Source organism: Ranitomeya imitator, chromosome 1 (assembly GCF_032444005.1).
Source record: "Ranitomeya imitator isolate aRanImi1 chromosome 1, aRanImi1.pri, whole genome shotgun sequence".
Classification (NCBI taxonomy): Eukaryota; Metazoa; Chordata; class Amphibia; order Anura; family Dendrobatidae; genus Ranitomeya; species Ranitomeya imitator.
The window spans coordinates 809,058,531-809,081,287 of record NC_091282.1 but is presented as its reverse complement, the minus strand read 5'-3'; the positions used below and the strand labels follow the sequence as shown (position 1 = coordinate 809,081,287).

The window sequence follows — 22,757 nt, the reverse complement described above, 5'->3', positions numbered from 1 at the left end:
GTTAGGGAACTACTGTATATGCCTGAGCAGCACACTTTCTTTTATAAAATCTCCCTTATTTCTATGAAATATCCTCACATTTTGTGCTATACATTCATAAAACAAGCTAAATAAACTATTGTGATGAATAAAAACATAAAATACCAACCTTACTGAATGTGGCGTATTCACATACAATGAGCCTGAGAGATCTGTGCAGCTATATCCTCTCCCCTGAAGCTCTGAAATCCAACTGTGATATCAGGTTTCACAGACCTTCAAGAGACAGGAGACTACCTGGAGGGAGGGGGTTTCCTCACAATCTGGTGAGGAAGGAGAAATGAAAGTAAAAGAGAAGCGCCTGTCAGATCAGTTGTATGTGACGGAGGGTTAAATCACTGAACCAAACTGCGGTTTCCTTAGAGTACATTCCTACGGTCAGGATTTGCTGTGGTTTTGTCTCTGCGTATTCCTAAAAATCCCATGTCCATTATGCGTCTATGTGCACCTAAGGATCACCTGTGGAAACTGACATGCCAACTTCTCTTGTGGGTACGCACGCGGATTTTCCCCATAGACTTGCATTAATGTGGAAAATCTGCATGTGTGTTTAAAAAAAAAAAAAAGTAACCGCGTTTCAGCTAATGCATAATGGGCGTGGACGGTCTGCAGCCTCATAACCGCAGCAGATCCTGAATGTGGGAATGTGCCCTTACTGCTTAGAATTTGACAGGATGGGCCCTCTTCCTTGAGTGACATTTCTTGTAAGTAACAGAACAATAGTATTATTAGAACTATAAAGCTCAACACAAGTTCTGCTGTAACATATTCAGCTATCTTTGATTTTGCTCTGGAGTATTCACTGTTCTTATATGTACACACAGAGATGGCCAGGCATCTGAACAAGCACACGGCTCCAGACAGACCTATGGTTCAGAGACCTGCTCTAAAACCAGCTGATGCTAGGGACCTGTTGATTTTTGCAGGATTTATAACAGCAACTTGACATGAGCTGAAAGAGGGAGAACTGAGCAGATAACTACTAATAAAAATCAATAGGCTGCATAGAGGTGGCTGGAATGTTAGGAGTTGAACCTTCTCCTGGAATGTATCTTTTGCACACACTCAGCCAGTGGTTGGGCAGGTTCTGGCAGTCAGGTGGCATGGAAACAAGCTGTACACTGTGCAAGATAAAAGATCTCACAGCAGGAGACTGACGGCATATTTAAACACAATTTAGTAGCAAATGTGCTTATGTTCATGCTGTCTAAATAAGGTAAAGCAATTTAATAAATTGAGACTACCCCTTTTTAAACAGTCACATCATCCAGCAGGACTAAACTGAGCTGCCGCTCAAGGAGTCGCACTCGCCACCGAGCATCAAGGAAGTTGGAAAGATTTTAAAGCAAAAAGTTGCATGTTCAGCTAAAATGTAAATTTTTATACTTTTCTTTTTTTTGTCAATTGATGACTCGGCCAAAAATGTCTGGAAGACCCAGAAAAATATTTAGAATTGAGAGTCCTCAGTGGTTGATACCTTTTTAATGGCTAACTGAAAAGATGGTAACGAATTGCAAACTTTCGAGACTACACAGGTCTCTTCATCAGGCAAAGACTAAAACAAATTCTGAAGAATCACATATTTATGCACAACATAGTATAGGGAAAAAAAACCATGGATAAGCCAGGTGACATGAAGCAGAATTACCATGGGTGATAAACAGCTACGTCCATAAATATTGGGCCAATTCTTAGATAAGGATTGTTTTATTGTCCTGTGATTGGGGTCTCTGTTGTAATGACCCTTCATGGTCTGAGGGGCAAGTTCCTTAGTTCATGTAAAAAGACATAAATCCATGTGACACGTTCATTCCTGCATTAAGAGTGTCAAAGGTCGTCGACTCGTCATCAGTTTATATTCCCAGACTCTCCTGTCTTTCTGCGATTTGAAGTTTCCTTTCAATACAAGTAATTTCATGTCCATAATGCTATGATCAGGGAGACAAAAATGTATTGCCACCGGTCGATCCATTCTTTTTTCTCTTTATTGTATGGCGATGGGAGTTCATTCTTGTTCTAAGCTTCTGCCCTGTCTCCCCCACATACAGACCCCCAGTTGGACATTTAGTACATATAATTAGGTACACCACATTAGAAGTGATGCAGCTGAAAGTACCAGGTATCTTGTAGTCCTGATGTGAATTGGGGATCTTTATCTTGTCCGTGGTCATTATAAATGGACAGGTTTTACATTTTTTCTGGTTGCAAGGAAAGGTTCCTGCAGCTGTTGGAGAGGACAGGGAGCTCTTGACAATGATGCTTCTTTGGGGCTGCCTAAAACACAGTAGTGGGGGGTCTGGAAAAATGGATTGTAATCGGGCATCTTTTTGCAGTAAAGGTTGCAATTTCCGTGCAGCTCCCCTTAGCACCTCCAGATTTGGATTGTAGGTAACTACTAGAGGTACCCGGTTATTTTCTTCTTTAGCTTTGTAATGTAGCAGGTGATTCCTTGATATTCTGGTGGCTCTTGTAATCTGGTTTTCAATTGTTCTTGGATGGTAGCCCTGATTCAAAAAGATCTTTCTGAGGCGACCAAGGTGTTCATCCCTATCCATGGAGTTGGAACAAATACGATTGTATCTGATGGCTTGGCTGTAGACAATAGAGTTTTTTTATGTGTTTTGGGTGGAAACTGTCCCATTTAAGGTATGTTAGGCGGTCGATTGGCTTCTGATACAGGGATGTCTCTATTTTATTGTTCTGCAGCTTAATGATGGTGTCCAAAAAGTTAATTTCAGTGCAGGAGTAGTTGAGTGTCAAGTTGATGGTAGGGTGAAATTGATTAAACTGATCATGGAACGTCTTTAGCTGTGGCTCAGACTCCGTCCAGATGATTAAAATGTCATCAATGTAGCGGTAGTACGCCAGAGGCCTGATGGGGCATGAGGATAAAAAGTCGCTTTCAAGCTTGGCCATGAAAAGATTTGCATACTGTGGGGCCATTTTACTTCCCATTGCTGTGCCAGTCTCCTGTAGATAGATCTTCTTGTCAAACTCAAAGTAATTGTGGATGAATTTTATAAGTTTCACCACAGAATTTGCATCAGTCCATGCGTTTTCCAGGAAGAATTTGCAGGCATTTAATCCATCCTGGTGTGGGATATTGGAGTACAAAGATTCCACATCCATGGTGGCCAGGATGGTTCCTTCTGGTATAGGACCTATTGCTGATAGTTTATTCAATAGGTCAGTTGTGTCCTGAATGAAGCTGGGTGTATCTTTTACCAGGGGTTTAAGAATACCCTCTACCCATCCAGATACCTGCTCAGTAAGGGTGCCCACACACGAAATAATTGGTCTTCCTGGGTTTCCAGATTTGTGGATTTTGGGAAGCATGTAGAATGTCCCTGTTCTTGGACTTTCTGGTATCAGGTCATTGATTCTTATGGATTCGTCGGGCAGACAAGATACCAACTTGTTTAGTTTCTTGTAATAATCCTGTCTAGGATCCGACTCCAATTTTTTGTAGTAGTGTGTGTCCATAAGTTGTCTGTTTGCTTCCCTCATATAGTCTGATGTGTTCATCATGACTATTGCACCGCCCTTGTCAGCAGGTTTGATGATGATTTCTTTGTTGGTTTTCAGAGACTGTATGGCCTTTCTCTCCTGGGCACTGATGTTGGATGCTTGTCTCCTGTTAGTATCTATGATGGTGGATTTTATCAAATATCTGAAGGAGTCTATATAGTTATCCAAATGAGGGTTGCGTCCAGGTGGAGGGGTCCAGTCTGACCTCTTCTTTGTTGATAGGATCCCTTTTCCTTCAGTCCAGGTGGGTCCTGAATCTTCTGCGTCACTGAAATATTCCCTCAGGCGCAGTCTCCTGAAAAAATGTTCCATATCACTGCAGAGTTCAGTTTTATCCAGGGCCTTAGTGGGACAAAATGAGAGTCCTCTGGAAAGCACGGCCAGCTCCACTTTGTTGGGTTTATAATCTGAGAGATTAATGACACAGTTATTTGTGCCTGGAATGGAGTGGTTGTCCAAGTTGTCAGGTTTTGGCTTTTTGTATCTGTTTGCATAGAGTCCTAAATTGAGGCGCAATCTGTGCAGTTTCTTTTCCTTGTTATGAATTAGATGGGTCCTGAGTTTGTTGTAATATTGTTGTAATTTTTGCTCTGCGTCTTCTGTAAGTGTTTTCCTCAGAGTTTCAAATTGCCTTTGGACTTTACTCTTTATGCTGTAGCAGACATGCAAAAGATGATTCCTTAAAGGGAACCGGTCACCCTGTTTTTTCAGATTGAGATATAAATACTGTTAAATAGGGCCTGCGCTGTGCGTTACTATAGTGTATGTAGTGTACCCTGATTCCCCACCTATGCTGAGAAATACATTACCAAAGTCGCCGTTTTCGCCTGTCAATCAGGCTGGTCAGGTCGGGTGGGCGTGGTGACATCGCTCTTTTCTTCCCCAGCTTTCCGTTGGTGGCGTAGTGGTGTGCGCATGTCCAAGTTCCGAATTCCCTGTGCGCACGTGAAGAAACAGCGCGCGATCTGCGCTGTTATCCCTTTCATCGGTGGGGGCGGCCATCTTCCTGGGGCCGCGCGTGCGCAGATGGAGTGCTCTGTTGCATGGGGCTTCAGGAAAATGGCCGCGGGATGCCGCGCGTGCGCAGAAGAGATCGCGGCGGCCATTTTCCCAAAGCCGAGATGCAAACTAATGTATTTCTCAGCATAGGTGGGGAATCAGGGTACACTACATACACTATAGTAAAGCACAGCGCAGGCCCTATTTAACAGTATTTATCTCAATCTGAAAAAATGGGGTGACCGGTTCCCTTTAATCTCTCAGAAGTCCTGTGACACAGGTTCTGTGCATAATGGGTATTGTAGGTATGAAGAATTGGGTTTGTAATCCAGAGTCCTTTGGGAATTACCGTAGATTCTCCTTTTTGCATTTAGATAGGAAAAAAATGTCGCTGTCCATTTGTGCACGTTTCTTCAGAAGTGGTTTGACCCAGAACGTCCATAATAATGATCTTTTAATTTGTGATTATTTTTTAACTAAATAATCTGGCACAGCTCATAAAAAGGCAAAGACCCGTGGCAGTCCTACCCATAAATGCAATCTATTTCAGGCCAATTGCATATGGCCATGTTTTAATCAGTATTTTTGTAATACAAAAACAAGGACTGGGACATAAACAGAGCACATAGTAGTGGACAATACTGCCATGAGAAAACCTTTTCATGGTAATATTTCTATATTCGTGGTGACCGCTGGTGCTACACTGAGAGCGAGGGGCTTGTGGATGTTTCATGGTAAGATATCATTGTAATTCTCCAGCTTCATGAAAAGGCCCTAAGTAATGGTTCCTGTAATAAGACCCTCCACCACGGTGACTAGCTAATCTGCTCATTTCTCTTCCTTCCCTGCTAGTGCATGCCAGACCCCTGCTAATTAGATTTTCTACTTCCTGCGTATGAAGTTGTCTCCGGAGCGTAATGTTCCCCGGGCTCACAAGCTAGTTCCAGAATTCGCCCATAACCATATTTCCTTGTTAATCCTTTCTAAACAACGTACATGTTTGTTTTCCTATTTTGCAAAATGTGGCATTAGAGCTTGATACCTGATGCATGGCTTTCCCTGACCCTAAAGGAATGCTCTACGTGTCCTTGAGTTGACCTCTATTTGACAACCCGAATTGCCACTACACATAGGTTGTCCCCTGCTTCCCCAGCACCCTGATTATGGCCGTGGTGTATTATTTCTATAGCATTGCTTGCAGGGCAATGGTTAAATTCCCCAAACCCAGCAATAAAATTTCTTCTGTCTGGTAGTGCTGGAGTCCATCCTGCTTGGTAGGGGTTATCTCGGAGTAATGTGGGCGTCTGCTTGGGCCTTGTTGACATTCAGAGGGAAGATCTAGTAACTCTGAGCAACCGATCTCCCTTGACGACCAGGCCTGCAGCTTCAGCCTGGCACACAAGCCCATTCTGTGCCATAGAGCTGCACACAGACTGGCATTGTCCCCAGCTAGAGGCCATCGCTGTCATCTGCCACCCTGGCGCATTGTGCCTCTCTGCAGGTGTCCCATGCATGCACATCTGGGCTTCTCGCTGGCTTATAAGTTCCTTCCTCAGCGTCTCCTTTCACTTCCGTACTTTCTCTGTAAGGCAGCAGGCCGACTGTACAAATGGATGTACTGTACAGATGATTTTACTTTTTCCTAAAAGTGCATGTTTTATAATCCCCTTTATTTTTCCTTTCTATTCTATTTGCTGTCTGGATTATATCTCTATTGAAAATCTGCTTTCTCTCCCACATTAATCTATAGTAGTGGAAGTGTCCTATTTCCGGACTCTTGTCTCCTTATTTTCTGCTTATTGTAAATCAGTACTGCTAATGGTATCCTGTCATTTTGATGTTGGCTCTTTTTATTTTCAGGGAGATAAAAATTCCGGTTTTGCAGTGCTATACCACAATATGAAGCATGGGCAGCTTTCCATCAAGGAATTGGCCGAGTTTGTGCGAGAAAGGTAAGATTTCTGCGCAGTAGTGATTTGTATATATTTTTTTTTTTTTTTAGCTTGATGTGCATTGGGGAAGAAATGCTGACGTTGTTTCGCACACTTGTTTTCTCTAGAATTTAAAGTGCTACATTTCTATATTGTCCAGGACATTGCATCCTAAAACTGCTACACTATAGATGGATCACAATGATGTGAGCCGTCAGTAACTGATTGCGTTTGGCTTGCAGGTAAAAAATGAAATAATTTCTATAATTTGTAGATGATTCTTAGCCAGCTTCCTTCTACTGCATGCTAGATGTAATTCTGCATGTCATTGATGGGCTTAGATAGATGCTCTACCCATAGATTGTCCCTGCTCATCTAGATAGGATTTATGCCAATCACTTGGTCTTCTGTAAAACAACCTTCTGGTAATTAGTAATGCAGGTTTAGTTTTTTTTATTTGTCCAACAAAGTGGACCCAAAAGGAAGCAAAAACTGTGAGGTTGGATTGTTGTGTATATCTATCTATCTATCTATCTATCTATCTATCTATCTATCTATCTATCTATCCCATATCTATCTATCTATCTATATCTCTCTATCTATCTATGTATCTATCTATATCTCTCTATCTATCTATATCTCTCTATATATATCTCTCTATCTATCTATATCTCTCTATCTATCTATCTATATCTCTCTATCTATATCTCTCTATCTATATCTCTCTATCTCTCTCTATATATATCTCTCTATATATCTCTCTCTATATCTCTCTCTCTCTCTATCTCTCTCTCTCTCTCTCTCTCTCTCTATATATATATATATATATATATATATATATATATATATATCTCTCTATCTCTCTCTCTATCTCTCTCTCTATCTCTCTCTATATCTCTCTCTATATCTCTCTCTATCTCTCTCTCTATCTCTCTCTATATCTCTCTCTATATCTCTCTATATCTCTCTCTCTCTATATCTCTCTATATCTCTCTCTCTCTCTATATCTCCCTAAATAAAAAAAAATATATATATATATATTATATATAATATTACTAGATTGTGGCCCGATTCTAACGCATCGGGTATTCTAGAATATGCATGTCCCCGTAGTATATGGACAATGATGATTCCAGAATTCGCGGCAGACTGTGCCCGTCGCTGATTGGTCGAGGCAACCTTTATGACATCATCGTCGCCATGGCAACCATTACGACATCTACGTCGATACTGTGCCCGTCGCTGAATCAGAAACGTGGGATTTCTACGTCCTTTATGACATCATCGTTGCTGTGCCCGTTGCTGATTGGTCGAGACGCAGGATGTCTATGTCCTTTATGACATCATCGTCGCTGTGCCGGTCGCTGATTGGTCGAGGCCTGGCGGCCTCGACCAATCAGAGACGCGGGATTTCCAGGACAGACAGACAGAAAGACAGACAGACGGAAAAACCCTTAGGCAATTATATATATATATATAGATAATGCACCTATTCCAAGGTCAGATGAAGCATCATTAGACCTTAGACAGCCAGTCTCTCTGGTGACCCGGCAGATGTGTAGCCGGTAGTCTAGTTGTGTCCAGACCCGTGCCAGCATATCCGCTGATATAGACTCCATTGCTTCAGCTTCTTTCTGTGGGGGGCTACATTACGGATTCTGTCCATCTCTCCCCCAGCCTCAGGATCTGATCAAACATAGACTACTGCTATAATGGAACATATGTACACACTTTGAAATTGCTGTGCATTATGCTTCTTTTAATAGGGCGCTTTATCGGACAGAATCCACCTTAAATAGATGCCATGTGTGCATGCCCCTAGGTAGGGTGTACACTGCTTTATAGGCTTTTACCGGAGCCCCATACAATGGTAATCTACAGAAATCTAGAATTGTGTAATTTATTTTCCTCTTTAGTTTTTAGAACACAATTATGTTTTCTTTAAGAAAATCTTCGTTAGGTGTGATTTGACCCATAGCAACCTATTGGCTAACGACTTCCAACTTTTATTCTTCTCTAACATTTATCCGATACATTTCTGTTGTCACCTTTCTATAACCAAGACTCCTTGTCAAATTTACCATTTTTCCAGCACTCTGCACGCATCTAGAGCGAGTGAGAAACTGGTAGCACATAAACAGTATGGTGCAAAAAAGGCGGAGGTGTCGTCATAGCAACTGATTGCATGATTTTACGAATGTAGCGAGCAGGAATTCGTGTATATAATGCTTGCAGAGTGCTGTTGTATATGGTTTGTGTTTGTTTATGCTGAAGCGTATTTGCACCTGCGTATTCATGTAACATTAGTGCGTGCCAATTTCTATGTACCGTGCATTGTAGGATGGTAGGTCATGCACCCTTTCATCCACCCATCTTTCCCAGACGTTTTTTATTAGAGTGAAGTATAGCTGGATCCTATTCTTCCCCAGTTCATGTGAAGGTTAGGCTAGTTTATCACATTTGCGGTCGGGAGGGCTGCGGATGGCAGCGTGCTTCCTCCCTTCTTTCTCCTTGAAGCCCCCAAAATGTTGTGTTTCCATGCGGTCGCCACACACGTCAAATCGCTGCATGTGGACGCATCCGCATACAACATGTACCCAGTGTTAAAGATAAGTACGCAGGAAACCGCTGGAGGCATGGAGAAGTAGGCAGGGGTTCAGGGAGGAGGTTCCCGACCGCAAATATGAAACCAGCCATAGTGATGAGAGAATTTGTTTAAAAAAAAAAAAAACGATCACCAAACATAAATTTGGCACAATAATGGCACATTCAGATTCATGATTGGAAACGCCAGCTAAATTTTATAAAATCAGGAAAAATCTGAAACATTCTGTAAAAAGTGCGGGGAAAATGTTTGCATTGCCACTATATTTTCAGCACTTTGGCTACGATAATGGTGGTGTATGATGAGCGTGGGGCACGTGTTTGAGGGGAGGGGTGGGAAGAGCTTAGTGGGGCTGTGTGCTTTGCAAGCTTTTTTTTTTTTTTTTTTCTCCCCCTAACTTTATGTTGTGCACATTTCGGCTAGCCAATCAGGGCGCGGGAAACATCCACAATGTCCTGACACCATGGCTTGTGTCATTGGCTGCTGAAATCACACGTCCCTCTCCATTTAAATAGCAGACATCTTATTTTAGCGCCATTTTGACACTGTAAGGGTAAGTTTACACAGGGCGTTTTTTGCTGCTTTTTTTTAAAGCTAATTTTCAGCTGATTTTTACAGTACCAGCAAAGCCTATGAGATTTCATAAATCTCTTGCGCGCACACACACATTGGTTTTTTGTGTGATCAGTATTTTGTGCTTTACAGCGTTTTTTTGACATGGGGCATGTCGCTTCTTTCAGCGTTTTCCACCCATTGACTTGAATGGATGGTGAAAAAACGCTGCAAATACGCAAGGTTGACTTTTCTTGCAGCGTATTTGTTGCAGGAAAGTCAAGGAGAGCCGGATGTGACCTCAGACTTGGCTCTGCTACATCTAGACGGCAGACTGCAGGATGCGTCCATGCAGCCGGTCAGAGAGCCGTGTTTCCCACTCTGTTGGAAGACAGCTGGAGCGCTCAGCTGTTATCAGAGGTATAAACTTTATCTCCGATCACTGGTGTCAGCAGATGGGACTACTGATCCCATCATCTGACACCTACAGCCGCTAATTTCAGTGGTGGATGGAAGTTTTTATCTGCCGCTTCTGCGCAATAAGTAAATAAAAAAACAAAAAAAACGGTGTGGGTTCCCCCTAATTTTGATAACCAGCCAGACAAAACTCACAGCTGGGGGCTGCAACCCTCAGCTGTCAGCTTCACCAAGGAGGAATAGAGGGGTCCTCATGCTTTTTTTTTTTTTTTTACATTATTTAAATAAATAATTTAAAAAACCGTTGTGGGTTCCCCCGATTTTTGACAACCAGCCTTGCTAAAGCAGACGGCTAGGGGCCGGTATTCTCAGGCTGGTAAGGGGCCATTGATTTAGGCCCTCCCTGGAGCCTAAAAATAGCAGCCCGCAGCTGGCTAGAAAAGGCACAACTATTAGATGCGCCAATTCTGGCTCTTTGCCCAACTCTTCCCACTTGCCCTGTAGTGGTGGCAAGAGGGGTAATGAGGGGTTAATGTCACCTTGCTGTTGTAAGGTGACAACAAGCCAGCTTAGTAATGGAGAGGTGTCAATAAGACACCTATCCATTACTAATCCTATAGCAGTTAAAGGGTTAAATACACACACACACACACACACACACACACACACACACACACACACACACACACACACACACACACACACACACACACAGTCTACTACCCACAGAAGAGGGTGAACTACCCATGCTACTATCCTTACATTTTTCTGGTAGTCTACAAAACTGATATTTGTGCCACCTGAGTGTGGCTGAGCAAGAAAGTAGGTAGAGGAGTTGCATGTGATATCAGGGCTCCCAGCACAGGGGCCCTACATCAATCCCTCACCCACCTCGTCTTACTGTGACACTCAGTTGAAAGCTGTAAATGCTGTCCCAGACCCCAATACTTCATGCCTGGCTAATTGCTGCAGTGCCATGCTGCAATTTGTACTGTGATGTACATTTGATGTGTTTTGGCAGCTTTTGGGGCCGTTTGAAGGTGTTGTGTATGCGTTTGCTTTTGCCTTCCATTGACTTGAATGGTGTACGCCTATGTTCTGCGAATATTCGATGAATAAATTGTCGAATGTTCCAAATTTAGCGATCGTAATCTGAACCGAACATTGAATTATTCGCTCATCTCTATTGACCATATGAGACGTTTGTAAAGGATCCCACCTTAGGTTATAGGTTGAACTTGATGGACCTGTGTTTTTCTTTCAACCTTTAAAAACAATAAAGGGGCTCTAGTACCGATCGATTTTGTCTCACAATAGTGGATTTCATGTATGTTCTGTCTGTAGAGCACTGTTGAAGAGTGTTTGTTTATGATAAACTCCTCCTCGATATCCACCAGATGTCAGGAGCGTGTTTGTGGCGTAGGCTCAGAAACTGAGTTCTTTAACCACTTAAATGTCACTTTCAATCTATTAAAGCGACAGGTGGTGTGATCAGTAACAAGGATGCGTTCTGATGTCAATCAGCCCGCTCTGACATAGTATAGGGGTGCTGAATGGTTGCAGTGGGTCTACTGCAGGCCCCCCATTAACACCAGTTTTGTACTTCTGTGAAGCCAAACCTGTTGCTTGTGCTTACTGTCTTTCATAGCCGATGGGTAATTTCATTACAATGCAGTACTGAAGTATTCCAGCATATAGTACAAACTATAACATTAATAAGGTCAATATCGGGGACAAAAAAAATAATAAAAGTATAAAGGAAAAAGAATACAATGCACATGCTCGGCCACTGCTCCCACACCAGTGTTCTCCGATCCACTTGGGAAGTAAGCAATAAGCTGAAGAAAAAAAACAAAAAAATGATGGGAGAACAAAGACAGATGGAAATAGTAAGTAAATTGAATACTTGCTTAATTTCTTATTGTCTCACTTCCTATTTTTAATATGAGAATAACACTTTAGAGCAATGTCTTTAGGAGATGGTACCTCTGTAATACGGCACATGATGCCACATGCCTCCAATCCTTCATGTCTATAAATTAAGTTGTTTTTACAATGAGAATTGACAAAGGGGGGAAAAAAAGTATTTAACACATTAAAGGGAACCTGTCACCCCGTTTTTTCAGTAGGAGATAAAAATACCGTTAAATAGGGCCTGCGCTGTGCATTACAATAGGGTATTTTTTGTCCCCCGATTCCCTACCTATGCTGCCGAAATACCTTACAAAAGTGGCCTTTTTCGCCTGTCAATCAGGCTGGTCAGGTCGGATGGGCGTGGTCACAGCGCTGTTTCTTCCCCCACATCTTGCTTATGTTCCCGTTGGTGGCGTAGTGCTTCTCGCATGCGCAAGTGCCGAATGCACTGCGCAGCTGTACAAAAAGAGCGCGCTCGCCGCTATTCAGCGGTTTCTCGGTGGGCGCGGCCATCTTCCTGAGGCCGCGCGTGCGCAGATGGAGTCTCCTGCTTCCCGGGGCTTCAGGAAAATGGCCGCGGGGTGCCGCGCGTGCGCAGATGGACATCGCGGCGGCCATTTTCCTGAAGCCGAGTTCGAATCTACACTGGAGTTCGAATCTGGACATACAGCAGCTGCAAATGGAGAAATTGGAACAGTCAGTAAGACCAGTCCAAAAGCAAGACCTTTTTACAGGAAAGCTAGATGTCAGCCGGGAAAGGTGGGGCAAAATAATTAGAAATCCATGATTGGTTCATTTTAATGAAGGTTAGATCATCAACATTTTGGGTAGCCAGACGACTCCTTTTTTCGGTCAGTATTGAACCAGCAGCACTGAATACTCTTTCTGATAGCACACTAGCTGCTGGGCAAGCAAGCTCCTGCAATGCATATTCTGCCAGTTCAGGCCAGGTGTCTATTTTGGATGCCCAGTAATCAAATGGGAATGACGGGTGAGGGAGAACATCGATAAGGGAGGAAAAATAGTTAGTAACCACACTGGACAAATGTTGTCTCCTGTCACTTTGAATTGATGCTGCAGTACCTGTCCTGTCTGCGGTCATTGCGAAATCACTCCACAACCTGGTCATAAAACCCCTCTGTCCAACGCCACTTCTGATTTGTGCACCTCTAACACCTGTGCCATGTTGCCCCCTGCAGCTCGTGTGAGAACCATCACCGCCGCTGTGTGCTGGGAATGACTGAATCAAACTGTCTACAAGAGTTGCTTGTTTGGTTGCCAATATTTGCTCAAGGTTCTCATGTGGCATGATGTTTTGCAATTTCCCTTTATAGCGTGGATCCAGGAGGCAGGCCAACCAGTAATCGTCATCGGTCATCATATTTATAATGCGGGGGTCCCTTTTTAGGATACGCAAGGCATAATCTGCCATGTGGGCCAATGTTCCAGATGTCAATTCACTGCTTGTGCTGGGTTGAGGAGCACTTTCTGGCAAATCAACGTCACTTGTCTCCCTCAAAAACCCTGAACCTGACCTTGCAACGCCACCAGTTTCTATTGCCCCCTGAGAAGCTTCCTCATCCAAAAAATATTCATCCCCATCATCCTCCTCGCCCTCCTCCTCTTCGCCCGCCACCTCGTCCAGTAGACTTCCCTGACCAGACAATGGCTGACTGTCATCAAGGCTTCCCTCGTCCTCTGCTGCAGACGCCTGCTCCTTTATGTGCATCAGACTTTGCATCAGCAGACGCATTAGGGGGATGCTTATGCTTATGATGGCGTCGTCTGCACTAACCAGGCATGTGCATTCCTCAAAACACTGAAGGACTTGACACAGGTCTTGTAGCTTCGACCACTGCACACCTGACATCTCCATGTCTGCCATCCAACTGCCTGCCTGTGTATGTATATCCTCCCACAAATGCATAACAGCACGCCTCTGTTCGCACAGCCTCTGAAGTATGTGCAGTGTGGAGTTCCACCTTTTTGCAACGTCGATTATTAGGCGGTGCTGGGGAAGCTTCAAAGATCGCTGATGGTTCTACTTACGGCTGGAGTGTACGGGCTAACGGCGGATGTGCGAGCAAAGTCTGCGCACCTTCAGGAGCAGGTCGGATAACCCCGGATAACTTTTCAGGAAGCACTGCACCACCAGGTTCAAGGTGTGAGCCAGGCAAGGAATGTGTTTCAGTTGTGAAAGGGCTATGGCAGCCATAATATTCCTTCCGTTATCACTGACTACCTTTCCTGCCTCAAGATGTACACTGCCCAGCCATGACTGAGTTTCTTGCTGCAAGAACTCGGACAGAACTTCCGCGGTGTGTCTGTTGTCGCCCAAACATTAAATTTCCAACACAGCCTGCTGACGCTTGCCACTAGCTATTCCATAATGGGACACCTCGTGTGCAACACTAGCAGCTGCGGATGGAGTGGTCGTGCGACTGCGGTCTGTGGACGAGCTCTCGCTTCTGCTGGAGGAGGAGGAGGAGGGGGGGCGAATGCCTACAGCCAACTGTTTCCAAGACCGTGGGCTAGGCAGAACTGTCCCAATATGGCTGTCCCCTGTGGACCCTGCATCCACCACATTAACCCAGTGTGCCGTGATGGACACGTAACATCCCTGGCCATGCCTACTGGTCCATGCATCTGTTGTGAGGTGCACCTTTCTACTGACAGATTGCCTGAGTGCATGGACAATGCGGTCTTTTACATGCTGGTGGAGGGCTGGGATGGCTTTTCTCGCAAAGAAGTGTCAACTGGGTAGGTCGTAGCGTGGTACTGCGTAGTCCATCAGGGCTTTGAAAGCTTCGCTTTCAACTAACCTGTAGGGCATCATCTCTAACGAGATTAGTCTAGCAATGTGGGCGTTCAAACCCTGTGTACGCGGATGAGAGGATGAGTACTTCCTTTTCCTAACGAGAGTCTCTTGTAGGGTGAGCTGGACTGGAGAGCTGCATATGGTGGAACTAGCGGGGGTGATGGTGGACATGGCAGACTGAGAGAGGGTTGGTGATGGTATTCTTGCAGTTGGCCTACATGCAGTGTTTCCTACCACGAACCTGGTGCTTCCCTGACTGCTTTGGCTTTGCGACAAACAAATTGCACTTTAACTACCTTATCCTGATCCAGCGCCGTGTCTCTGGTGCTGGTACAGTTATCTATAATCTTAACACTGGGGGCGTCACTCTGTCTGAAGCCTTTATAGACTGCACAAGCGCGATGCACCTGCGCAGTCTGGACCCCACAGACTGACGCACCCCAGAAGATCGTGGTAAGCGTAAGCACTGAACACATTCCGCAATCTCTCTGGCGCCTGCAGCTCTTCCTGTGTTCAGCAGTCACGTGGTACCGCTCATTAAAGTAATGAATATGGACGCATGTTCATTACTTTAATGAGCGGTACCATGTGACCGCTCAGCACTTGAAGGCACTGCCGGCCCGGGACGACTGAGAAGCAGGGAGATGCCAGGATGGGGTGAGAATGACGGGTGAGGGTGAGCCATGCTATATTCACCTGTCCCTGTTCCACCACCGCATTGTCTTCCGCGTCCTCTGGCTGTGACGTTCAGGTCAGAGGGTGCGATGACGTGGTTAGTTTGCGCCCTCTGACTGAACAGTCACAGCAAGCCAGTGACTTTTTACTGCACATGACAGAATGGGGCGCAGGATGGGAGCAGCACATTACAGAATGGGGGCGCAGGATGGGAGCAGCACATTACAGAATGGGGGCGCAGGATGGGAGCAGCACATTACAGAATGGGGGCGCAGGATGGGAGCAGCACATTACAGAATGGGGGCGCAGGATGGGAGCAGCACATGACAGAATGGAGGCGCAGGATGGGAGCAGCACATGACAGAATGGGGGCGCAGGATGGGAGCAGCACATGACAGAATGGGGGCGCAGGATGGGAGCAGCACATGACAGAATGGGGGCGCAGGATGGGAGCAGCACATTACAGAATGGGGGTGCAGCATGGGAGCATCATGGGACAGGATGGGGGGGTGCAAGATGGCAGCAGCACATACCAGGATGGAGACCATATACCAATATAAATGCTCGCCAACCGGGCATAGAATGGTTTCAATAGCTAGTTGTGTATAAGCTGCAGCAATAATGCATTGAGCTTAGCAGTGTAGATCTTGACAGCACACGCCACTAAGTTCAGTGTTTGGCTGCTGCACTGTCAGCATAACCACTGCAGCCAAACAGAGATTGTGCACATTTCTTGGACCTGGGAAAGTATCTGAAGTGCAGGTTTCTGGTCCTTTTTTATTTATTATTTTTCGTTCTTTCTCAATGAGGTGAGCCAAGAGGCGAAATGGGACAATTCCTTTAACCCCTTAGCGACCGCCGATACGCCTTTTAACGGCGGCCGCTAAGGGTACTTAAACCACAGCGCCGTTAATTAACGGCGCTGTGGAAAAAGTTAATAGCGCCCCCCAGAGTCGGATTTTCTCTGGGGTCTCTGCTGCCGTGGGTAGCCGAGGCCCCAGAGAACATGATTCGGGGGGTTTTTAACCGACCCCGCATTTGCGATCGTAATTAACCGTTTACCGGCGATCGCAAAAAATAAAAAATAAAACCCGCGATCTTTTTAATTTCTCTGTCCTCCGATGTGATCGCACATCGGAGGACAGAGAAAAGGGGTCCCAGGTAGCCCCCCAATACTTACCTGTCTCCCCCGATGCTCCTCGTGTCTCCCGGTGGGTGCCGCCATCTTCAAAATGCAGGCCGGCACCGGGAGAATCTTTGGGGTCTCGGCTGCCGGGGGTAGCCGAGACCCCAAAGAACATGATCGGGGTCGGTTTTACCGACCCCTGTTTTGCGATCGCCGGTAATTAACTGTTTACCGGCGACCGCAAAAAAAAAAGAAAAAAAAAAAAGTAAAGTGTAATTCTCTGTCCTCTGATGTGATCGCACATCAGAGGACAGAGAAATAGGGGGATTCGGGGACCCTAGCATACTCACCTGTGTCCCTGGATCCTCCTGCTGCTCCTTCTGACTGCCGGGGAAAAGAAAATGGCGGGCGCATGCGCAGTGCGCCCGCCATCTGTCTCCATCTGCTGGCCGGCAGGAGAACAGCAGTTGGGGCTAAAATTAGGGTTAGGGGTAGGGTTAGGGCTAGGGTTAGGGCTAAGGTTAGGGCTAGGGCTAAATTTATGGTTAGGGTTGGGGCTAAATTTAGGGTTAGGCTTCTTTCACACTTACATCGGTACGGGGCCGTCGCAATGCGTCGGCCCGACATACCGACGCACGTTGTGAAAATTGTGCACAACGTGGGCAGCGGATGTAGTTTTTCAACGCATCCGCTGCCCAATCTATGTCCTGGGGAGAAGGGGGCGGAGTTACGGCCATGCATGCGCGGTCAGAAATGGCGGATGCGACGTACAAAAAAACGTTTCATTGAACGTTTTTTTGTGCCGACGGTCCGCCAAAACACAACTGATCCAGTGCACGACGGACGCGACGTGTGGCTATCCGTCACGATCCGTCGGCAATACAAGTCTATGGGCAAAAAACGCATCCTGCGGGCACATTTGCAGGATCCGTTTCTTGTCCAAAACTACGGATTGCAACGGATGCCAAACGACGCAAGTGTGAAAGTAGCCTTAGGGCTAGGGTTAGGGTTGGGGCTAAAGTTAGGGCTAGGGTTGGGGCTAAAGTTAGGGTTAGAGTTGGGATTAGGGTTAGGGTTTGGATTAGGGTTGGTATTAGGGTTAGGGTTGGCATTAGGGTTACGCTTGGGATTAGGGTTAGGTTTGGGATTAGGGTTAAGGTTAGGGTTGTGATTAGGGGTGTATTGGGATTAGGGTTAGGTTTGAGCTTAGGGTTGAGATTAGGGGTGTGTTGGATTTAGGGTTTTGATTAGGGTTATGGTTAGGGTTGACATTAGGGTTGTTTTGGAGTAAGGGTTGTGATTATCGTTAGGGTTAGTGATTAGGATTATGGATCAGGTTGGGATTAGGGTTAGGGGTGTGTTGAAGTTGGGTTGGAGCTAGAATTGGGGGGTTTCCACTGTTTAGGTACATCAGGGGGTCTCCAAACACGACAGCCAATTTTGCGCTCAAAAAGTCAAATGGTGCTCCCTCCCTTCTGAGCTCTGCCGTGCGCCCAAACAGTGGGTTACCCCCACATATGGGGCATCAGCGTACTCGGGATAAATTGGACAATAACTTCTGGGGTCCAATTTCTCTTGTTACCCTTGTGAAAATAAAAACTTGGGGGCTACAAAATCTTTTTTGTGGAAAAATATATATATATATATATATATATATATATATATATATATATATATATATATATATATATATATATATATATATTTTTTATGACTCTGCATTCTAAACTTCTGTGAAGCACTTGGGCATTCAAAGTTCTCACCACACATCTAGATAAGTTCCTTGGGGGGTCTAGTTTCCAAAATGGGGTCACTTGTGGGGGGTTACTACTGGTTAGGTACATCAGGGGCTCTGCAATCGCAACATAATGCCCACAGACCATTCTATCAAAGTCTGCATTCCAAAACGGCACTCCTTCCCTTCCGAGCTCTGCCGTGCGCCCAAACAGTGGTTTACCCCCACATATGGCGCATCAGCGTACTCGGGATAAATTGCACAACAACTATTGCAGTCCAATTTCTCCTGTTACCCTTGTGAAAGTAAAAACTTGGGGGCTACAATATCTTTTTTGTGAAAAAAAAAATATTTTTTATTTTCACGACTCTGCATTCTAAACTTCTGTGAAGCACTTGGGCATTCAAAGTTCTCACCACACATCTAGATAAGTTCCTTGGGGGGTCTAGTTTCCAAAATGGGGTCACTTGTGGGGGATTTCTACTGTTTAGGCACATCAGGGGCTCTCCAAACGCGACATGGCGTCCGATCTCAATTCCAGCCAATTCTACATTGAAAAAGTAAAACGGCACTCTTTCTCTTCCAAGCTCTGCGGTGCGCCCAAACAGTGGTTTACCCCCACATATTGGGTATCAATGTACTCATGAGAAATTGCACAACAACTTTAGTGGTGTAATTTCTCCTATTACCCCTGTGAAAATAAAAATTTGTGGGCAAAAAGATCATATTTGTAGAAAAAAATGCGATTTTTTTTTTTTTTTTTTTTTTTTTTTTTTTTCACGGCTCTACGTTATAAACTTCTGTGAAGCACTTGGGGGTTCAAAGTGCTCACCACACATCTAGATAAGTTCCTTAAGGGGTCTAGTTTCCAAAATGGTGTCACTTGAGGGGTTTCCACTGTTTAGGCACATCAGGGGCTCTGCAAACGCAACATGGCGTCCGATCTCAATTCCAGCCAATTCTACGAGGGGCGATCCAAAAGTAATGATAATCAATACTAAACACAATGAATATAGTCAAAAAAAATTTATTTATTTTTTTTACATAGTCTCCTATCAAGTCTATACATTTAGTCCATCTCTTTTCTAAACTTAGAATTCCCTTAGAAAAAAATTCTTGATCTTGACCCTCAAAAAAATCCCCAACATCGGTTATCACGTCGCTATTGTCATCAAATTTCTTGCCCCGGAGGTGTTCCTTGAGTCGAGGAAAGAGAAAGAAGTCACTGGGGGCTAGATCTGGCCAATAGGGGGGATGTTCCACCAGTTCAAAGCCCACTTCTTGAATGGTAGCCATGGCAACTGCAGCTTTGTGAGCCGGCGTGTTATCTTGGTGAAACAGCACTCCAGCCCGCAGTTTGCCGCGCCTTTTCTCCTTGATAGCCTCCCACAATCTTCTTATTTGTTCTGCGTAGTAGGAGCCCGTAATAGTGGCTCCCTTCTCCAAATAGTCCACCATAATAATTCCTTCATCGTCCCAAAAAACGGACGCCATAACCTTCCCTGCTGAGCTTGACACTTTGAATTTCTTCGGCGTTGGTTCGTCGATTGTTGTTTAGTTTCGGGATCAAAGTGGTGGATCCAGGTCTCGTCCATGGTCAAAAAACGTGACACAAAATTTTCCTTGTCTGCTTGGAACTTTTCAAGATTTGCTATTGAAATGTCAACTCGTTTCTTCTTTTGTTCGTCGGTTAACATTTTTGGCACCCAACGCGCGGAGACCTTTCTCATATGCAATTCTTTTGCAAGGATTCTTTGAATACTGCCATATGAGATCCCTGGGACCTCAGCTACATGCCTGATAGTCACTCTTCGATCTGCCAATACAACTTCTTCAACTTTTTTCACGTTTTCTTCATTGAGGGACGTGGATGGGCGTCCTTGACGATGTTCATCTTCTGTCGATGTTCTTCCCAGCTTAAATTCCTTGGCCCAGCATGCAACTGGAATATGGAGGAGAATAGTCCCCCAATGTTTCCTCCAAGTCGCTGTGTGTGTCTTTGGTAGTCATTTTTTTCAAGCAGAGGTATTTGATGACAGCTCTGAGCTCGTTTTTTTCCATTTTGATGTTCACTCCTCGGCAGTTCATATTCAAATGAATGTAGCTCCCGGGAATCGTGGTCTATTTAAGTGATTTTTTTTTTTTCCTGGACTAGTGGGTACCTAAGAGAGAAGAAAACATTTTATTTTAATTTCTGTGTGCAATAGAAATAACCGATTATCATTACTTTTGGATCGCCCCTCGTACATTGAAAAAGTAAAACGGCGCTCCTTCACTTCCAAGCTCTGCGGTGCACCCAAACAGTGGTTTACCCTCACATAAGGAGTATCAACGTATTCAGGAGAAATTGCATAACAAAATTTATGGTTACATTTCTGTTTTTACACATGTGAAAATAAAAAAAATGGTTCTGAATTAAGATGTTTGCAAAAAAAGTTAAATGTTCATTTTTTCCTTCCACATTGTTTCAGTTCCTGTGAAGCACGTAAAGGGTTAATAAACTTCTTGAATGTGGTTTTGAGAACCTTGAGGGGTGTAGTTTTTAGAATGGTGTCACACTTCATTATTTTCTATCATATAGACCCCTCAAAATGACTTCAAATGTGATGTGGTCCCTAAAAAAAAAAATGGTGTTGTAAAAATGAGAAATTGCTGGTCAACTTTTAACCCTTATAACTCCCTAACAAAAAAAATTTTGTTTCCAAAATTGTGCTGATGTAAAGTAGACATGTGGGAAATGTTATTTATTAACTATTTTGTGTGACATATCTCTCTGATTTAAGGGCATAAAAATACAAAGTTTGAAAATTGCAAAATTTTAAAATTTTTCGCCATATTTCCGTTTTTTTCATAAATAATTGCAAGTAATATCGAAGAAATGTTACCACTAACATGAAGTACAATATGTCACGAAAAAACAATCTCCGAATCAGCGGGATCCGTTGAAGCGTTCCAGAGTTATAACCTCATAAAGTGACAGTGGTCAGAATTGCAAAAATTGGCTCGGTCATTAAGTACCAAATTGGCTCTGTCACTAAGGGGTTAATTGACCTGAAGATACACAAAAGGGCTATTACAGCAAAATCTAGATCACCGCACAGGCCTAAAATATCTTTTTTTCAGCCAACTACTTGAGTCCGATGTTTTTAAGTCTGGTAAGGTTAGCACTGTTCTACACACTAAAATCCATGATACAGACTGCCCTGCTGAAGCGAATATGAAAGCTTTATACCTGTAACTACTCCATTGCTTTGCTGCACTTTCTAATATGTATTACCATGTAAAGAAATATTCGGTCAAAAGAAAACTAAACCTGTATTGAAATGTAACCAGTCTATAAAAGCCCATGTAATGTATTTCTCCATTCTATCTGTCTGAAATGCTCTCTGCACACATTACTGCAAATGACACCTGGAAACCTTTGTTTCGAGTGATCTACTGCAGGCTGACAGTGGGGGAATTTTTTATTATCAGCTTTTAATAACTGAAGGAGGTTAAGAAAAAAACATAAAGGCAGCAATCACCAAGGAGACAATTTTGATCATTTACTTTTTTTTTTTTTTTTTTTTTGTTTTTTACATTCAAAAACTCAAGAAACCTATGTTTTAAAAGGTACTGGAGTATCTCTTAATTTCTGTGCCTATTCATTGGCTCTTACCTGTGTGTTTTTATGGTTGACTTTTAGGGCAGCAGTGGAGGAGGCATATTCAAAATCTATGCAGAAATTGTCCAAGATGGTCAGCAGTGGGAGCCACCTGGGGTAACTTTTCATTTCTTGAACAAAAACATGGATTTGGGTTTTGTAATGCACTTCTCATAATTTTTTTTGTTCTTTCTGTGCAGAACCTTCGCCCCAATGTGGGAAATGTTTCGAGTGTCTTCAGACAAGCTGGCCCTCTGTCATTTAGAACTAAGCAAGAAGTTGAACGACTTAATAAAGGACATCAACAAATATGGAGATGAGCAAGTGAAGGTTCATAAAAAAGTAAGCTTGGGTGTTCATGTTAATCTGAAGACCTATTGTGAATGCTGTCGGATGTCATACATTTATCTATTCCCAACCCGTTTTCCTGCAATATATATTGCACATTGTCCACTGAAATCTGAGTTATAAAAGGAGAATGTCAGAGTGAATTGTCATTGCAAGATAGTAGTATTAAAAAATAATAATAAACAAATGTATGCTGACATAGATAAGATGCTCCATAGTATAGAGTCATTGACTTCTAGTCCTCAGGTAAAATGGCTTAGAATTAATGGATAAAATGTTCCATCCTGTGATGTGGGCAAATGGGAACTTTGCTATGAAATTTCCCATAATTCCAATAAAAAGGATTTATAGAAAGGAAAATCATGGCCACGGTTGGTGTAGATGGGGGTTTAGTTTTTTACTTTTGGAAAAGGTCTAGGAGCATTTA

General features: G+C 43.9%; 1 protein-coding gene across 8 annotated transcripts in view; it reads left to right on the top strand.

Annotated features, from left to right (window-relative positions):
* LOC138649071 (F-BAR domain only protein 1-like) overlaps positions 1-22,757 on the top strand; it is a 227,733-nt gene that overhangs the window by 56,916 nt on the left and 148,060 nt on the right. For 6 of the 8 annotated variants that reach the window (XM_069739216.1, XM_069739178.1, XM_069739206.1 and 3 more), the window contains 3 exons: positions 6,427-6,518; positions 22,025-22,099; positions 22,183-22,324. In XM_069739216.1, coding sequence (XP_069595317.1) covers positions 6,427-6,518; positions 22,025-22,099; positions 22,183-22,324 — 309 coding nt within the window. Of the gene's footprint in view, positions 1-5,886; positions 6,068-6,426; positions 6,519-6,649; positions 6,740-22,024; positions 22,100-22,182; positions 22,325-22,757 lie in introns of those variants that run through there. The other 2 variants (XM_069739234.1, XM_069739243.1) reach the window with 2 other exon arrangements.